Consider the following 19,333-nt stretch of genomic DNA (forward strand, 5'->3'; position numbering starts at 1 on the left):
GTTTGGAGCAACAATGTAATTGTTAGGTTCAACACAACTCTTCCACATCTACACCCTCCATCTTGTCCCAGTCAGCCGTTGCCCCAACTGGAGCTCCTTTTGCGGCTGAGTCACTGGTCGCAGGCAGTAGTAAACAATGGAGTCAACAGTCAGAAGCACAGTTGTACAGTTGGCGTGTAGCAGTATGATTACAATGATACTGTCCCCAGCAGGGGTTAGTGAAGAAGAAATTACCTATATTTATAACTTTTTGGGTGGGGGCGCGAGTGCGGGGATTTTTGGCTAGTGAAAATGCTGAGTGGCTAGTGACTTTGGAAAACCACTAGCCACAGTGGCTAGTGAGCCAAAAAGTTAAATGTTTCTTTTTTCTGAATGATCTTTTCCCCCCTTCTTTTTCCATTTTTCTCCCATCCCAATGTTAGTTGCTATGCCAATCCCCAATCCCCTTCCTGGTCGTTGCGCACTCTACCCCCTACCGTCTGTCTGGGAGGGCGGAGACTATCACATGCTTTCTCCAACACATGTGTAGCCAGCCCACCACTTCTTTTCACCTGGCAGCGCGGACTCTCACTGGGAGAGTGTAACGTGTGGAAGGTCACACTACCTCTCCCAGATCCTTCCCTTGCTGTGCAGGCGCCCCGACCGAACTGTAGGAGTCGCTGTTTACAACGACCAGGACCCACCCACGCCGGCTTCCCACCTGCTAACACTGCCAATTGTGTTAGTATGGACGGTCGGCCAAGCCGGAGGCACCACAGTCGGATTCGATCCCACTGGCTCTGTGGTGGTAGACAGACGCGTAGTCCGCTGCGCTACCCGGCCGCCCAAATGTTTCTTTTTTATATTATATAAATTATAAAACTTTCTTTTTAAATATATATTTTTTTTACAGCTACAGATACTGTTTTACTGTTTTTTTTGTAATAACTAGAAAGTAATGGTATTTATTCAACAACAGGTGATTATATAGATTAGTATAATTAATTGACAACTATGCTCAATGAGTTCACCCACAGAACTGTTGTTGGTGTTGGGACATTGGTTCTGCACGGACGTTATACGTTGTTGCACTTGCTATCCAGAAGGCTCTGGTTCAGTTAGCTAGTAACGTGTATCTTGATTGATTTAATAAATATTCTACATTATCTTTTGAGATTCCGCCTCGGACTCTTATCCTTTGGCACTAAAAGCTAAACATTGTCACCGGTATTATGTCATTAATTGCGTGCATGTGTGCGAGAGGTCGATCAGTGACGACACTTAGGTTAGCCGGTTAACGTGAGCTAGATGGAAAGACAATGTAACGTTACTGGTGAAAAAGTGATTTACCTTGGAATACTCCTGTGCCAACTTGCTGTACTTTGCTTGCAGGTCTGCAGCCATTATTGCTGGATTATGAATAGCCCCAACTTTAGCCAAGGTAATGTTAAAGCTAAAACTAGCTTTTCAGCTAGCTCTTCAGCTAATGCTAATAACACCAGCAAGCGAACACATCAGAGCTCCCCGTCACACCGCTCTGTCGGGACGATGGTATTTAAGAAAGTATCTGCTGTTAAAATGACAAACAGCATTGACACTTTAATTCACGGTCGATTAAAAACACATTTGTTTTATAATGCTCACTCTCAGTAGGAGGATACTGCACGTGTTGTTGATAAATTACGTCATATGGGATCGGAGCATAGCTTTGACGCATACTCGTCGATACCGATACCAGCATTTTAGGCTGTATCTGAGGCATTTCCGATACTGGTATCGGTATCGGAACAACTCTAGTTTAATTGACACATCTCTACAATTGTGTTTCCCACATGCAATTGTGTAGAAGGACCTTTTACATTTAGTGCTTACCAGAGATGTGATTATCATCTTTCCGGAAACAAGTCAAGTCAAGTCAAGTACATTTTATTTATATAGCACATTTCCAGGCAGCGGCAGCTGGCACCAAAGTGCTTCACAGGCAGGTTGATAAAAAAAACAAAATAATACGATGCAAGATATAAAATAAAAAACACAGTAAAACAATGAATGTAATAAAAACAGGTAGGACACAGTAAAGCAAAGAGGATAGGAGGGCCAGAGGTCTAGTGGTGATTAAGTGGCGGGGAAGGCCAGGGAGAACAGGTAGGTTTTTAAAAGTGATTTAAAAGCCTGCACGGTCTGGACGGCCCGTACGCTGAAGGGGAGGCTGTTCCACAGTCTAGGCGCTGCGGTGGAGAAGGCTCTGTCTCCCCTAGTCTTGAGCCTAGTTCTAGGCACCACCAATAGCAGCTGGTCAGCTGATCTAAGGGATCGTGGGGGGTGTGGCGATGCAGGAGCTCGGATAGATAGGGAGGAGCCGTGCCATTTAGTGATTTAAAAACATTTAGGGCTAATTTAAAATCTATTCTAAAGCAAACAGGCAGCCAGTGGAGCGAGGCCAGAACTGGGCTGATGTGCTCATGTTTTTTTGTTTTGGTGAGGAGGCGCGCGGCTGCGTTCTGCACCAGTTGTAGACGGCGAAGCAGGGATTTGTCGATGCCTGTGTAGAGGGCATTGCAGTAGTCGAGTCGAGTGGTGACAAAGGCATGTATCACCGTCTATAGGTTACTTTGGGAGAGGTATGCCTTTGTCTTTGCCAGGAGTCTGAGGTGGTAAAAACTGTTTTTGACTACGGCGCTGTCGAATTTAAAATTGCTGTCGAAGATAACCCTGAGGTTCCTGACAGAGGTGGGGAGGTTAGGACCCAGGGGACCAAGTGCGTCGATGAGGGGGCACTATTAAAAACAATGACCTCTGTTTTCCCTTCGTTTAATGTCAGGGCATTTTCAGACATCCAGCACTTGCTCTCTGCCAGGCAGTCAAGTAGTGGTTGTATTGATGTTTTCCCTTGGGTGGGTTTTAGGGGGAGGTAGACCTGCACGTCATCGGCGAAGCAATGGAATGAGATATTATGTTCTGCCAAGATCTGGCCTAGGGGGAGTATATATAGGAGGAAGAGGGTGGGACCCAATATCGATATTACATGGGTCAAACTCCCCAAACAAACAAGCACACCATTGATTTAATTGCCATATAAATCACACATACAAAGATCTAACTATTACTCCTCTCTGAACATGAATATAAAACAAAAAGGTGATCTATTAACTGAATAAACCTTATGCAATATTCATTGTAACGGCAAATTTCCATTTCCAATGTCCTGTTTTCTCTTGCCCGTTACTTCACAGGTATGGTAGGGAGTGATCTTACGCAGTAGACACAGCAATGATGGATGTCCAGTCGTGATTCCAGGTTTAGGGGTGTTTATTGCTGAAGTTGCAGTTGTACATTCAATTTATTGCTAGAGTGGGTTCTGTAGGAATTATATGGTATTCTATATCTATTTGGTATTTCTTGTCTTCTGGTTGCTGAGCTGCTGAGCTTCTGTTACTGAGCTACTGTTACTGAGCTACTGTTACTGTTACTGAGCTACTGACCCCTAATTGCCTAAAGTGTAATGACAATTAATACTAAAATCATATTCAGGGAGCCATATTCAAAATTTACAATTTTCACATATTTTTTTCTTTTTCTTTTTTTTTACAATTTAATTGCCAATTTCTGAAGAAAATACATAAAATAAAAAATCTTCTTCAAACTTAGGTACTAAAAGCCTGTTCCTGTAGGCATGTTGTACATGCTGAAAGCCCGTTCCTGTAGGCATACTGTACATGCCGAAAGCCTGTTCCTATCTGCATTACTCCGCTTCTTTACACTTCAGTCTCTTGGAGCAGACATATCTTGGATCTTGGTCTGGTCCTCTGATCCATCTTTTGCAGCTTAAGAAGCGGTCTGCAGTTGATGCTGAATCTGCAGGATTTCCCTTTGTGCTCACATATCTCCATTGTTATATGTCAGTAGCATCCCTTATAAAAGAGATCCTGTTTGCTACAAATGTTTGAAAACATTTAGTTTAATTGTTTATGTACTTAAGCACTGTAGTGCTATCTGTCCAGAAAATGGATTTGTCCAGTGGTAGCTGCACTATCTTCTTTTGTACTTGTGCTTTCCTTCTTTCCTCTATCAGACCCCTCTGTGTTGGTCAGATTGTCTTCTACTGGTTCATCCTCCACAGAATCCATTATCTCATACATAGCTTGCTCTTCTTCCTCCGTTTTGGATGCTTCCTTAGTTTCCTTGCTCTTACTTGTTGGTTTCTCCTCTTTTCCAGACATTCTATCATATCTCTTTGTGGTGGTGTTCTTCTTTCCCCTCTCAGGGTGTTCCGTGGTTGGCTGGTCATCAACACAATCTACCACATAAGAAGCCTCTTCTTCCTGTTTTTTGACGCTCTCGTCATCTTTATTGGCCGTTCTGTCTTCCTTTCGAGGAATTCCTTCTCCTTTTCCTGACTCAGAATCCCTGACAGGAGTGTCACTCTTTGTAGGTAGTTTGTCATCTTTTTTAGAAGTGTTATCATCCTTCTCAAATGTTCTGTCTTTCTTTCCTCTCTCAGACCCTTCATCAGTGGTCAGATAAACATCTATTGGCTTATCCTCCACAGAATTTACAATCTGATATGAATAACACACTTATTCTGATACTTAAGTTGGTTCTGCTCTTTCTCTTGTCCTTGTCCTTGTGCTTGTCCGTGCCGCCATCTTTGTGCTTCATCCTTTCCTTCTTATTGTCTCTGTGTTTTGTGTCAGAGGAGTCCTTGTGGTTGCATTTCCACTTCTCCTCAGGCTCCTTCTCTGCTTTCTTTTTTCCGTCCGCCACTACTCCTTTCTTCTTTGTCCTCTTGGGCTTGATGTTCTCTTCATCATCCTGTTTCCTTCTCTTGACCTTCTTCTTGTGGTTTTCGGTCTTGATTTTCTTAGGTTTGAAAGGTAAGTTTAGACAGTAATGTCCAGCTTTAATTCTTGCAGAGTGGTTTACAATATCAAGGAATTTTACCTCTTCTCTTGACATTTCCTCTGTTTCTTTACTGGCTCTTTCACTGAAATCCTGGTTGTACTGTTCGACAAGTAACTCCTCTGTGTTTAGAATAGATATTCTATTGACAGCAGCAGCAGGGCAGCCATTCTCATCCCTGATGGTGTTGTCTCCTCTTAAGGGACCATAGATGACCCACCCCAATAGGGTCCTCGCAGCGTATGGTCCATCTGCCTGGCTATTGACCACCTCCCAGGGTTCCAGTACCTTTGAGGCGTTTGTGCCGATGAGGAGGTCAATGCCAGAGTCTATTTCAGGTATTGTGATATGGTTCAAATATGGCCATGGTGACAAGTCCTGTTGTTTTGGAATATTGTGTTGTGAAACTGGCATGGTTTTATGAGTGAACACATCAGGCAGTTGAATGAAGTTGTTTGTGTCACCGCTCCAATGTGTGATCACTTTTATTGCAGAACAGACAAGAATTATGAGAACTGATGAATACATTTCTTTGCACTCTATTTGACTCCACTGCTGTTTCCATGGGTGTTACTGTTGTTGCAAAACTGCTTCTTGGGCTTGACCTTTCTCTTGGTTTAATGATGGTTGAGGTTTGACAGTTGAATTCTGTTTAGCATCCTGGATGTTTCCAAAAAGCGGGTCAGACAGTATTTTCACCTGTCTCACCGTTTGGAACTGACCAGTAGAGCTGCGCAGGTGTTTCCAATCACCTCAATCAGCCGCCATATTGGCTGTGAAACAATCTGTCCTTCAGAAGCCTTTGATGATGTCCTAGTTTCACTCATGGCTGTAGAGCGACGTTCTTACTTGAATGTAACGGCAAATTTCCATTTCCAATGTCCTGTTTTCTCTTGCCCGTTACTTCACAGGTATGGTAGGGAGTGATCTTACGCAGTAGTCACAGCAATGATGGATGTCCAGTCGTGATTCCAGGTTTAGGGGTGTTTATTGCTGAAGTTGCAGTTGTACATTCAATTTATTGCTAGAGAGGGTTCTGTAGGAATTATATGGTATTCTATATCTATTTGGTATTTCTTGTCTTCTGGTTGCTGAGCTGCTGAGCTTCTGTTACTGAGCTACTGTTACTGAGCTACTGGTAAGAACGGTGTGCTCCTCACTACCTATGTCCTAGTTGATTACTGCACCTGTTACCCTAAATACCTAACCAGTGCTGTCAAATCTAAAACCCGCCACCAGGTGTCCAATAATAATATTACAAATAATAAAATAATATGCCACCATCATAATGGCTCCTACATTCATCATTGATATTTGGATACTTGAAATCTGTATGAACTGAGTAGTTAGTATCAAATGAAATAAGATAATAATAATAATAATAATAATAATAATAATAATAATAATAATAACTTTATTTGTATAGCACTTTTCATACAGAGGTTGCAGTTCAAAGTGCTTCACAACAGTAAAAAATACAGGCATAAGCGAGCATAAAAAGATAGACAGGTAGAATCACAGTGTTTCACATTAGGATCTAGCATCCCAATAGGCTCTCCGCTTACAGTTTTCAGTAACACAAATAGTAAAAATAGTTTAAAATGATTCAGTTTAAGAATAGTAAAATAAAAATAAAATAAAATAAAATAAAAATTATAAAATAGAACGGACATAAAAAATACAGGCATGAGCGAGCATAGTAAGATATGGCAAGTGACAACAATGCATAAAGTTTACAGACAATCCATGCTGATTGATCTGCCATAAGCAAGTGAAAGTTTACAGACAATCCATGCTGATTGATCTGCCATAAGCAAGTGAAGATTACAGTCTGTTCTAACAAACCAAACTGCCATGTATTAAAGTTTACAGACAATCCATGCTGATTGATCTGCCATAAGCATAAGATTACAGTCATAGTGTTTCTACTACAGCCAGGACACAGTTAACCTGGTTCTACAATGCTACAGCCAGGACACAGTTAACCTGGTTCTACTAACAGCCAGGACACAGTTAACCTGGTTCTACTAGATGGAACAGCTCCATGCATTAATTGAATAAACAACTATTTGCTCATTACCAGTATGGTATTGTTTAAATTGTACAGCTTTTTGCACATCTTTGTCAGGGAATTCCAACAATTCTGGACCTGAATGTACAGTTAATTGTAATCATCTCTCTCTCTCCTTATGTCTAGTCAAGCCAGGTTGTGGAGGAGAGAGACAGGGATGAACAGGCTATAGACTACATTGCCCATCCTGAGCCTGCTATGATGCAGGTGTTTTTACATCACCACCCAAAACAAGATTCAGCCAAGAGCGAGTGAGTACACTGGTCCACTTGCACTGGTACACTTGTCCATGGCACTTACTACCCAGCTTTGTAGTGGTTTGGGGGAATAGTACAGTAGGTACGCATATTTAAGGGGACCGCAAGGATGGTGTACTGGTGGGTGGTGTCTGACCGATTATGGTGGGCCGGTCTGGGCCAAAGAAATTAATGGACCTCCCTAATTTCTAAACCCTGGCTACGGCCCCACTGACAACATCTTGTTCAACTAAGACCAAAGTGACCAATAAATGGACAAATAAGAGCAGGGACAGGCCTACTGTGTTCCACTGTAATGCATCTTTTTCAATGTAATGCATAATTTCCTCATGGCTTTTTATGAAATGTCAGCTATAAGTGGTTTGCCTGGAAAAAAGCGGACCAATTGGAATTCTTTTGCTGTTGTGTTCAGCTAGTGTTGCCCTTGAGCAAGGCACTGGCATTAGAACATGGAGTTGGTCGCCTAGGTGCAGGACTGTGGCTGCCCCACTGCTCCTCAATAGTTAGGATGGCTTAACCCTTTCACTACCACACTACAGAAGGTTAACCCTTTCACTACCACACTAACGGTAACCATCTGTAGTGGTAGTGAAAGGGTTAAATGCAGATGATAAATTTTCTGGTACATGTAAATGTAGAGTTTCCTTTACTTTTCTTAATTCCACTATCTTTGGAAGTGATAAGGAAGAGTCCGGGACAGCACTCCAGTATGACATTCTATTGCCTTCTGTGTGTAATCTGGCAATCTAGAAGCACATCACATTGTAAATATTGAATGCCACTCTTGCTTATTAATTACAGCTCAAGAAGTAAATATTGTCACTGAACACTGAAGATGTGGGTGAAGCTATTATTTGCACATGGTTATGATGCGTTGTGACTATGAAGCGTGGCGGGGGATGATTCTTTATTTTAATATTTAATATTTCTTTTTCCCCCTTCTTTTTCTGTTTTTCTCCCATCCCAATGTTAGTCGTTATGCCAATTCCCAATCCCCTACCTGGTCGTTGCGTGCTCTACCCCCTACCGTCGGTCTGGGAGGGCAGAGACTATCACATGCTTCCTCCGACACATGTGTAGCCAATCCCCACTTCTTTTCACCTGGCAGCGCGGACTCTCACTGGGGGAGTGTAACGTGTGGAGGACACTACCTCCCCCAGGATCCGACCTCGCTGTGCAGGCGCCCCGACCGCTCTGTAGGAGTCGCTGTTTTACAACGACCAGGACCCACCATCGCCGGGTTTTTCCCACCCTCTAACACTGCCAATTGTGTTAGTATGGACGGTCGGCCAACCCGGAAGCACCACAGCTGGATTCGATCCCACAGTCTCTGTGGTGGTGGGCAGACGCTTAGACCGCTGCGCCACCCGGCCGCCGGCGGGGGATGATTCTAATCTGTAATGACAAACGGGTAATGTAATGACAAACGGGTTAAAGAGTGTCAGAGGCCAGAGTTGAAACAGCCCAGAGTATACATGTTGGTTATGGGTGGCTCGGGCTCCCAGGTCAGGAGGGCTTCCTACTACTAGCCCCATGGCCAACATCGTGACTCAACTTCCCCCTTTGTGATTGGATGCATACATTTGTCAAAGGTCAATATAGAATAACATTTATGTTTGTTCTTAACTGAGGCGATATAAGAAGCAAATCGGTTAGACGGAGTGGTAACATGCTCCCTTATTGAAGTGATGGAAGGGGAAATCAAATGCTATGGTTGATGATAACGTTTGCCTGACGTCGTTTGGAGGCCAAAATGTCATGCCAGTTACAGCCCATGTAATGCAGTCATATGGAGCTGAATTCCTGCTTAGTGATTCACTTTGTGTGTGTGTGTGTGTGTGTGTGTGTGTGTGTGTGTGTGTGTGTGTGTGTGTGTGTGTGTGTGTGGGTGTGTGTGTGTGTGTGTGTGTGTGTGTGTGTGTGTGTGTGTGTGTGTGTGTGTGTGTGTGTGTGTGTGTGTGTAGGTGTGCGTGTGCGTGTGTGTGTGTGTGTGTGTGTTTCTGTATGTATGTGTGTGTGTGATGTTTCCCCTTGCATACATGCAGTACATTTAAAATGGATGCCCATTAGAATATTTACAAATACCACAGAAAGTAGTAGCTACATTTAAGCAAGGATATTCGGTAGCACTTTATAATAACACCCTGTTATAATACATTTATAAGGTATTTGTAGATAATGAACTAATCATGAACAAACCATTCATATACATTCATAAATGATTATTAAATCATTTATAACTATTTGTATAACATTTACAAAGTATTTATAACGCATTAGTGGATAATGAACTAATCATGAACAAACCATTTATATACATACATAAATGATTATTAAATCATTTATAACTATATTTGTATAACATTTACAGATTAGTTCTACATTATTTATAACTCATTATCAACATTGTTTGTACTTGATTTGTTCATCATTAAATAATGTTGTTTAATGTGTAGTAACACATTTGTAGATGCTTTGAAAAATGGATATGAAAAAACGACTATACTGTATCTCCATTTATTTTTCATGTTCAACAAATGATTTGTTAAGACATTCATAAAACATCTATAAATCATTTGCATATGCTATTGCTCATGCGCCTATTGGTGCCCTCTGAAAACAATTCACTCAATGCACCACCAGACCATTCTCTATCACTGACCAGGACCATTCTCTATCACTGACCAGGACCATTCTCTATCACTGACCAGGACCATTCTCTATCACTGACCAGGACCATTCTCTATCACTGACCAGGACCATTCTCTATCACTGACCAGGACCATTCTCTATCACTGACCAGGACCATTCTCTATCACTGACCAGGACCATTCTCTATCACTGACCAGGACCATTCTCTATCACTGACCAGGACCATTCTCTATCACTGACCAGGACCATTCTCTATCACTGACCAGGACCATTCCCCTATCACTGACCAGGACCACACCCTATCACTGACCAGGACCACACCACCATCACTGACCAGGACCACACCCTATCACTGACCAGGACCACACCTGTATATCACTGACCAGGACCACACCCTATCACTGACCAGGACCACACCCTATCACTGACCAGGACCACGCCCTATCACTGACCAGGACCACACCACCATCACTGACCAGGACCACACCCTATCACTGACCAGGACCACACCACCATCACTGACCAGGACCACGCCCCCATCACTGACCAGGACCACACCACTATCACTGACCAAGACCTGGCCACTGAATCAGTCCCTGAAGAAAGCCTTTGGAGCAGGCCTCCTTGAGTGTTTCTTTTGGCAATCACATTGGCAAGCTGTCAGTCCACCCGGAATGCCTGGCCATCAACAGAGATGGTAGCAGCGCTATTCTGAGGAAAACCCTGCCTTCACCCCTAAGAACATCCGGTCTAGAGAAATTGTTCTTAAGGCATTCTATCCCCCTCCCCACTCTGACGATGGGGAAAGGAGTATGCATCTGTTATGTCTGCACATGTGATTGATTGAATGAAAATTGTATTAACAGATTGCAGAATGGGTACAATACAGTACAGCTCAATACACACAATTGTTAAAGGGGATGCAGACCAGAGAAAGACTTTCGTCTTGTTTACATCAGGGTCATAATGCATTGTAAGTAAGGGTGCAATTAGCACTGTGCAATCCATTCTCTGTGGATCTAGCCTAGTCTATGTGAGACACATTGCTGAGTGATTTTAGATCCACTCAACAGTTGCTTGTGTGCCATGGTGAAGCAGCCATGGTGAAGCAGCCATGGTGAAGCAGCCATGGTGAAGCAGCCAGAGGCCAGGCTCTGTCAAAGAAACACATGTCACAATGGTTGTGTGAGGGCATCACCTTCTGCTTCACTCAGGCAGGGCAGACTCTGTCTGTTGGGGTCAGGGCACACAACACGCATGGAGTAGCTGCCTCCTCTGCCCTTCTCAGAGGGGTTTCAGTGGAAGACATTTGCACAGCAGCCTCTTTCCCTTTATCAGGTTTTACCTGTTGGACATGGCTGGGAGTTCTCTCTCCCATTTTGTCCTCAGCTCAGGAGCCCTTCCTCAACTACCTAGCTCGGGCTAGGTAGGTTACCCAGGCTCCAATTTTTACCAATAGGGAATTTGTATGCGTAATTGTCTTCTCTTGTACAGTTCACAAGGCATTCAGATTGTTTCCCCGTTTAATACTTGCCTGTAGGCTTGAGAACATTTGGGCCAGTGTACGTTTTTTTATTTAATTTTTTTTACGAATGTGTAAAGAGGGTCCCCTATTTGGTCTTTTACAATTAATATCTTAGACTAGCTGGCTACCCTGTTTTCCTTATTCCTTACCTCTTCCTTTAGACTAGGGCAAGGTTTTATTTCCTTCTCAGCCATCTCCTCAGACTTGTCAGTTTTGTATACTTGGCTGGTACGCTTTTACACACAGAGATACAACTCTGACCCCTGCTTTTTGACAGATATGAGTTATTTATCCCTCTACTCTGGTCTTTTTCAGGGCCAACAGGTGATATACCGATCAGGGCCAGGTACACTGATCAGGGCCAACAGGGGGTACACTGATCAGGGCTTCAAACCAGCTTTGCCCATGTATCCAATAGATGAAGCAAGATCCTGAACCTAAGCAAAACAGAATTGCTCCACCTGCCGGCCAAATCCTTCCCCCTGACCGACCTTTCCATCACAGTCGAGAATGCAGCTGTGACCGCGTCCCCGACCGCCAAGAACCTTGGTGTTGTCCTCGACGACCAGTTGAACTTCTCTGCTCACATCGCAGCGACAACCAGAACCTGCCGATTCCTCCTGAGCAACGTCAGAAGGATCCGCCCCTTCCTGACAAAAGAAGCCACCCAACTCCTCGTCCAATCAACAGTCATCTCCCGCCTCGACTACTGCAACGCACTGCTCGCTGGCCTCCCGGCCACCGCCACCAAGCCTCTTCAACTCGTTCAAAACACAGCGGCCCGCCTGATCTCAAACCTACCGAAGTCGGCCCATGTCACCCCACTTCTTAGGGACCTGCACTGGCTCCCCATTGCTGCACGAATCCGCTTCAAGGCTCTCGACCTAGCATACCGTGCGGCAAAGGGAACCGCTCCCGCCTACCTCCGGTCAATGGTCTCTAACTACACACCCTCAAGACCCCTACGCTCTGCATCTTCTGGCCGTCTCAGACCTACTCCTATCCAAGCTCCGGGAGGGTCATCAAAGAGAAGTCGCCTATTCTCAGTCCTTGCCCCACAATGGTGGAATGAACTACCCACCCCAGTTAGGACAGCCAAAACACGTCCAATCTTTCGCCGTCGACTAAAGACGCACTTCTTCAACCATTATCTGAAAAAAAAAACTTGTCCTAATAAACTAACCTACACTGTAGCACTCAACACTTTGATGAACATTGTTGCTCAGCTGATAGAGTTGTGCCCTTCCTGATGGCTTGTCGTACAGAACTTGTAAGTCGCTTTGGATAAAAGCGTCAGCTAAATGACTAAATGTAAATGTAGCATGATATATAATGCAGATTGTGAATTACAACCCTAGTTATATTCATGCTTGCAAAAATATGTGAAAGAAGCTTTGGAAGGGCAATTAGCGGCAACCACACCTGCTTATATGCAAAGCAGAGGGGCGTGGTTCTGGTCAGTGATAAGTGCATTGAGTGAAATTCTTTCAGAGGGCATCTATAGGCACAGGAACAGTCCAATAGGCGAAGCAAGACACTTTGCCATCATTAATATAACTAGGGTTATAATTCATAACTTTCGGTATAGGAGAGGAGTTTCTGGCATATACTGTAGGTTCCAGCTTACTCCTGTATATATGTTTTACCCAAAGTGTATTTTCTTTTGTTTAAATCTATATTACATCTGGATACACACAACCAATCTTCATATGTACAAGCATTACACAAACATTCTGACATTGAAACAAAGTTGAAATCATATATAAATTATAGTAAAGATACAAAACATAAAATATTTCCCCCAGAGCCTCCCCATGGCCTCTCTTTAGACTATGTGAGATGAATATTAAAGGCAGAGAGGAAGACGTGTGTATTGGACACATCAAGGGTGATATTTACTGCCTTAGCCGAGCACCCAAATATTATAATTGAGGCAAAGAATATAATCCAATTATTCCCCTTTAGTCACTTTCGCTTCTGACAAAGGACATTACAAGGGAAGCCAGGTTGCACGAAACAAAAAAGATGACATGTTTTCCTTCTCTGGTGCTTTGGTTGGTTGTTCTGTGGGGAGAAAAAGAAAATACCAGGCTTCTAGCACCTTCTGGTTGAGGGGTTTGTCAGATGAGTATTGGTGCAGCTGGAAAAGGCAGTGTTTGTGGTATATTCAGAGTAGGGCTTGTCAGCCGCTATAGACGGTTTCATCTCGACATGAACATAAGAACTTGACATAAACATTCTAAATGGGCCCAAGTAAATTTCCTGTTGCAGTGTTAAAAAGCGTAAAAGCGATAAAAGCGCCAGCTAAATGACTAAAAGGAAATGTAAATGTAATATAAAGGCTAACAGGAAATAAACTGGGGTTCAAGCTGTTTCCTAGCAACACAATTCCGCAGAAACCGTCTATTATCGGCCGCTTTATCGCAAAGTGCTGCCAACAGAGCAACGGCTGAGTTCCTGACAACAATAGCAAAACAATGCACAACCATGTGGGTGTTGAAACTGTGTTCTATGTTTCTGCTCCAATAGAATATGCCTATTTTCTGACTTTGTTGTTATATGTTGCTATATCATTAACAATAATATTGCTCTGGGCGGCTACGTGGCGCAGTGGGCAAGGCGCTCGCAACGAATGCTGGAGACTAGGCTCGAACAGGACGCCTCCTGTTCGAGCCCCGCTCTCCACATTGCTTTCAGTTTAGCTGATCGTCCACAGTAATACACATTGGCCGTATTACGGGGAGGAAAACTGAAGGGTGGTGATCGGGCGTTGTGGACAGCGACTTCTACAGGTCGGTTGGTGCGCCTGCGCAGTAGAATCAAGATTCGACGGGGGCGGGGCCCCTCCAAAGCCCAGACCCCCGACGCTGAAAGATCGAGCCGCGCAGGTGAAAAGATGCGACGGCTGTTACCTCGAGTATCGGAGGGGACTCGTGCTATGTATGACTTAGTCCACATTGCAGCCGGCTTGTGGGAGGCAAGAAACAACGTTCGAAGACAGGGGAGGGTTGAATTGGACGATATGAAAATTGGGATGGTAGAAAAATAGAAAATGGGAGAAAAAGTGGATAAAAAAAAATTGCTCTTATTTTAGCATGAAAAACACTTTTTCATGCCCTTTTTTAAATTAATTATATCACCAGATACATTGTCTCTAAAAAAATGTAAGCTCCCAAATATTGAAATTGCTATCAGAGCCAAGAATCTCATATCGCTCTAGCCATAATTCAGAGTCACTCCTATACATATAGTTGGTTTCCTAGCAAATCTGTTACGTAACTATCGCATAATGAGTAAGGATGCATATCTCTCTGTGTGCTTTTCCAGAATAGGATACCAGATTCCTATATTTGCCGGCTTTTGTATAATGTTCCTATCAACCATCAGTAAGTTCCAGCATACCCTCACACCTCTTGCCACATAAAAAATATACAAATAGAAGTCAAATGTGAGATGTTAATTCAGTATTGCTGTTTTGTCATTTATTTGTGTGTGAAATTCTACCCTCCCTACTGTTGTCCAGTGTTTGCCTTCTCATCGAGCTACGCTCTGCTGTTTGTGGCCAGATCACTGCAAGGTGTGGGCTCCTCCTGCTCCTCCGTGGCTGGTAAGTCTTTTCACACTGTAGACCTCTCAAGTGTGTCATCATGCTTCCGCTCAAATAAGGGAGTCTGGATCCAGCAAATGAGATCCAAATGAGGCAAATTAATGGGTTCTGAAAGATCGCCCCTAGCTTCAGAAACACATGTTTAAAGACAAGTAGATTCCTCTCTTTGATACGATGGTTGCTAAGTTGCTAACCAATACTAGCTTAGAATTCTAGCTTCAGTGCATTCTCATAGTGGGGGTACAGTATAGTACTGTACTGTATGACAAAACAGTAACATCCTCTCCTTTAATGATAGCAATGTTGCTTAAAAAAAAAGGCTAGTCACCAAAAAATATAATCCTTTCATAAAATGTAATTTCTCCTTTATAATGAAGGTAAGTATTGATGAAGAATAAATGGAAACAGCTCATGAATTATATATTTATCCGGAAGTTTGATTTTAAAATAATTTTCTTTTCAAAATGACGTTCAATACATTTGAGGTGTCTTTTGTCTGTCATGTGCGTTGTGATTTATTTTTCTTTGAATGTTGCGATGATCTAATTTTCTTTGTTGTGACGAGTTATTTTCTTAGGCAGCAGGTAAATGTGAGTTTTAATATTGTAGTTACATGTGAGTTTTAATATTGTAGGTAGCCTACATGTGAGTTTTAATATTGTAGGTACATGTGAGTTTTAATATTGTATTGTATTGTATTTTGTGGCTGTAAAAACCTACGTTAATGTTTGTAAACACTGGAGTGAAACAGATCTATATTCTGATTCAGTTCCAAATTGCATGTTTTCCATCTACAGATCGAATCTCCCAGTGAATCATGATGCTCCATGTTGTGTCTCTGTTGCTGTTGTAGGGATGGGAATGCTAGCCACCGTGTACACAGATGATGAGGAGAGAGGCCATGCCATTGGGATCGCCCTGGGAGGTCTGGCCATGGGAGTGCTAGGTGTGTAGACGAGACCCTGACAGGAAGCTTCTTGGGCTGCGTTCAGCTCAGACAAAATGTTTCCCTTTGATACACTCCCAAAATAGCTGGATGTAAAAACATGGTGGCTAGCCGAGGTGGAGGGTAGATTCTCACTCCCTCCATCCCTGCGTTACACGGTACACTCTCAGATCCAGCCTACAAGACAACCTCCCCTCTGGCCGAGGGCTCACTGGTATGAACGTCACTGACACATCAGATGCAGTGCTCACTCAAGTGAAGGCATGAAGGGAGGGAGGATGTGCTAACTTTGAACTGAACGCAACCTAGGAATTGTGAACCACTTAACAAGACGTGACATTTGGTAAACACAAGCCAACGGCAGGCAACTGTCACATGTTAAAATGGTTGCTAGAATAATCCTAGAAATACATTGTTGTCATTAAGGAGCTGCCACAGAATTGTTATTTTGGGGAAATCACTGTTCAGTAGGGGTGTAACGGTACACAAAATCCACGGTTCGGTACGTACCTCGGTTTTGAAGTTACGGTTTGGTATTATTTTCGGTAAAGTGGGGGGGGTACAAAAAAATTGCTTTTCATTTATCTATTTATTTAACTGTATAATATACAATACAACAATATAAAACGAATTGGCCATAATATACTGAGCAAACTAATGCTTACTGCTGTAACCTACTAATAACACATAAGTAAATCTGAAGATTATTATATTAGCAGATGCCTTGGAGGATAAGTCGTGGACAACTGTAGCATGTGCTTGTTTATACATAGCCCCTTTCATGACTGTGATGCTTGATTACAGGGGCAGCCAGGGCTTGCATCACAGTCACGAAAGGGGCTAGTACACCAACTTATCAATTAAGCAATGCAACTTGAGATTTGGCCCTCTTATTACACATGTGATCCGGATATGGCGTGACACACAGAAAAAGTGTACAAACCACCATAAATGGCACAGTCATTCTCCCCTATTTAATAACAATTTACTCCTTATTGCACAACAACCTATAAGATTTCCTAGATGGGAAAAGAAAGGCATACATACATTGGGGGATATCTTCGATGACCATGGTTTCTGCAGTTATCAAGATATATCTAACAAATTTAACCCCACCAGCTCCACACATTTTTTCTATCTACAATTAAGAGCAGCTCTAAAGGCTCACGGAGTCCCATTAAAGATTCCACTTGAGCACCACAGATTTGACAAATTCTTTTATGAAAAGGAGACATAGAGAGGCTTCGTCTCTGACTTTTATCGTCACTTACTTACGTCCTCATATGATGTCCTTCTCCTAGACTCGGTTTGGAGGAAGGATATCCCAAACTTTTTAGACTTTTTAGATTTTGATTGGGATGAAGTCTGGGCAAACGTTCGGCTATCATCACGCAACCCGGATCACCAACAGATTAATCTTAATTTTGTTCATAGGATTTACCTGACTCCTAGACGTTTGCACCTAATGGGGCTCAGACACGACCCTCGATGCTCCTTGTGTTTAAACGGTGCTCTTGGTACATTTATGCATATGTATTGGGAATGCCCTCCTGTTAAGATATTCTGGGAAAAAGTAACCACTCAATTATCAGAATTTTTATCTCTGACCATACCTATACTGCCTTCTGTATTGTTGTTGAATGATGTTTCTCAGTTATCAACCTCTGTACATGTAAAGAGACTAATTTGTCCGGTCTTACGGCTGCCAAAAAGTTGATAGCGTCACGCTGGATTCAACCGGATAAAATGTGCCGGAAGGTATGGGTTCTTACCTATCTCGATGTGATTTATCTAGAGATATCTACTGCACGAATTTTAGGTGTTAATGAAGCCAGCATAGCAATCTGGTTAGCTGTGGTGGAGAAGATAAAGGGAAGCATATGAACTTGTAATTTCTGATGTTAAATGGAATAGTGGATGTATAGTCCAAGAGGGGGTCCTGAGGGGGGGGGTGGAGGGGGAGGGAAGGGGAAGGAAAGAGTGAGGAAGAGCGAGCAAGAGCACATGTATTGTATTGTATTGTATTTATTATTTTTATGTCTTTTAATCTACATTTATTTTGATTTTAATTACTGGACTGTCATTATTGTTATTATTATTTCTGTCATTGTCCTGTGATTTATCATAGATTTTTTACTGTTACTGTATTGTTTGTCTAGTTTTATGTTAAAAAAAGGGAAAATAAAAAACATTTGTTCAAAAAAAACGAAAGGGGCTAGTTTATACAGAGCTGGTGGTATGACTTGCTGGCTGAAATACGGACGAGAGGGAACTAGGTAGCGGGGCTATATTACTTTTAACATGTGCTTAAACCCAGTGTTCTCGACAACGGAGTATGGTCGCAGATCTGCTGCTATAAAAACACCTATGGCGTTTGTTATTGCTTTGGCCCGGTCTGAATTAATAGTGAAATGCTGCTTGAATGCCAAGGGGAACTGGGTTTGTACTAGGATCTGTTTCTTCCGTGTACCAGTGATATTCACATTCGGGTGATGCCGTTTCAAATGCGTGATAAAGTTTGCAATAAAGTTGAACAATGACATGGCTCTGGCTTGTCAGTTAGTATTGACTCGCCATACTAAGGCTAATATGCTATGCTGAATTACAGCTCTCGTTCAGCGTGGCTGCGCGCTGCGTTGGATGAACAAACAACATCCGGTTAGTTGTGCACGTTATATTAGGGCCGGGGGGATTTAAGTTCTGCAAAAAAAGGTTCTGTGCCGTTGCAATCGTTCGGTGCACAGCGTGTACTGTACCGGAGGACCACATTGAGGCGGTACAGTACGTATCCGCGTACCGTTACACCCCTACTGTTCAGTGTGATTTAAAATAAATCACCTGGAACACATTTCATGTGCTCTGGTTACAAGCCAGTAGGACAATAAAGATAATTTTTTTATTAATGTTTTGGCTGCCAGGAGCTCCTGAATAATCATTACCTTTCACACATTTACACAAGTGAAACTGTGCAATTATGGTTGGGCAGTATACCGGATGGACCCTTGAACCATCACCTTATCGCCGTGGAGAGGTTTGCATGTCCTTAGGATCCTGAGAGCTATGTTGTCTGGAGCCTAGTGCTCCTGGTAGGGTCACCCATGGCAAACTGGTCTCGGGTGAGGGAACAGACGAAGAATGGTTCAACCACTGCCCGATGGGCCTGAGAGGGCAAAGGGCTAAGGGAGCACTACCCTGACAAAAAAGCACCTCTGGGTAGGCTAATCCCCCGCTCAGAGGTTAACTTTAGATTACGAAAACACTGACAGATAACTTGAGTGCAAGGTCTCCGGGTGGTGGATCCGAAATGGAAAATATGACGCCTGCTAGCCAAAGCCTCTGGGAAGCTAGGGGATCGAATGTCCTCCCAACCAGGAAACCTACAAAGATTGGAACATGG

At 43.0% G+C, this 19,333-nt stretch overlaps 1 protein-coding gene across 1 annotated transcript in view; it reads left to right on the plus strand.

Moving 5' to 3' along the window:
- The window catches only part of slc18a2 (solute carrier family 18 member 2), a 64,558-nt gene that overhangs the window by 2,984 nt on the left and 42,241 nt on the right, over positions 1-19,333 (plus strand). The window contains exons 4-6 of the mRNA XM_084322132.1: positions 14,711-14,769; positions 14,907-14,990; positions 15,844-15,936. Of these exons, the coding sequence (XP_084178258.1) occupies positions 14,711-14,769; positions 14,907-14,990; positions 15,844-15,936 (236 nt within the window). The remainder of the gene's footprint in view (positions 1-14,710; positions 14,770-14,906; positions 14,991-15,843; positions 15,937-19,333) is intronic.

The sequence above is a fragment of the Notolepis coatsorum genome, assembly GCF_963971535.1.
Source record: "Notolepis coatsorum genome assembly, chromosome: 9".
NCBI classification, from domain to species: domain Eukaryota; kingdom Metazoa; phylum Chordata; class Actinopteri; order Aulopiformes; family Paralepididae; genus Notolepis; species Notolepis coatsorum.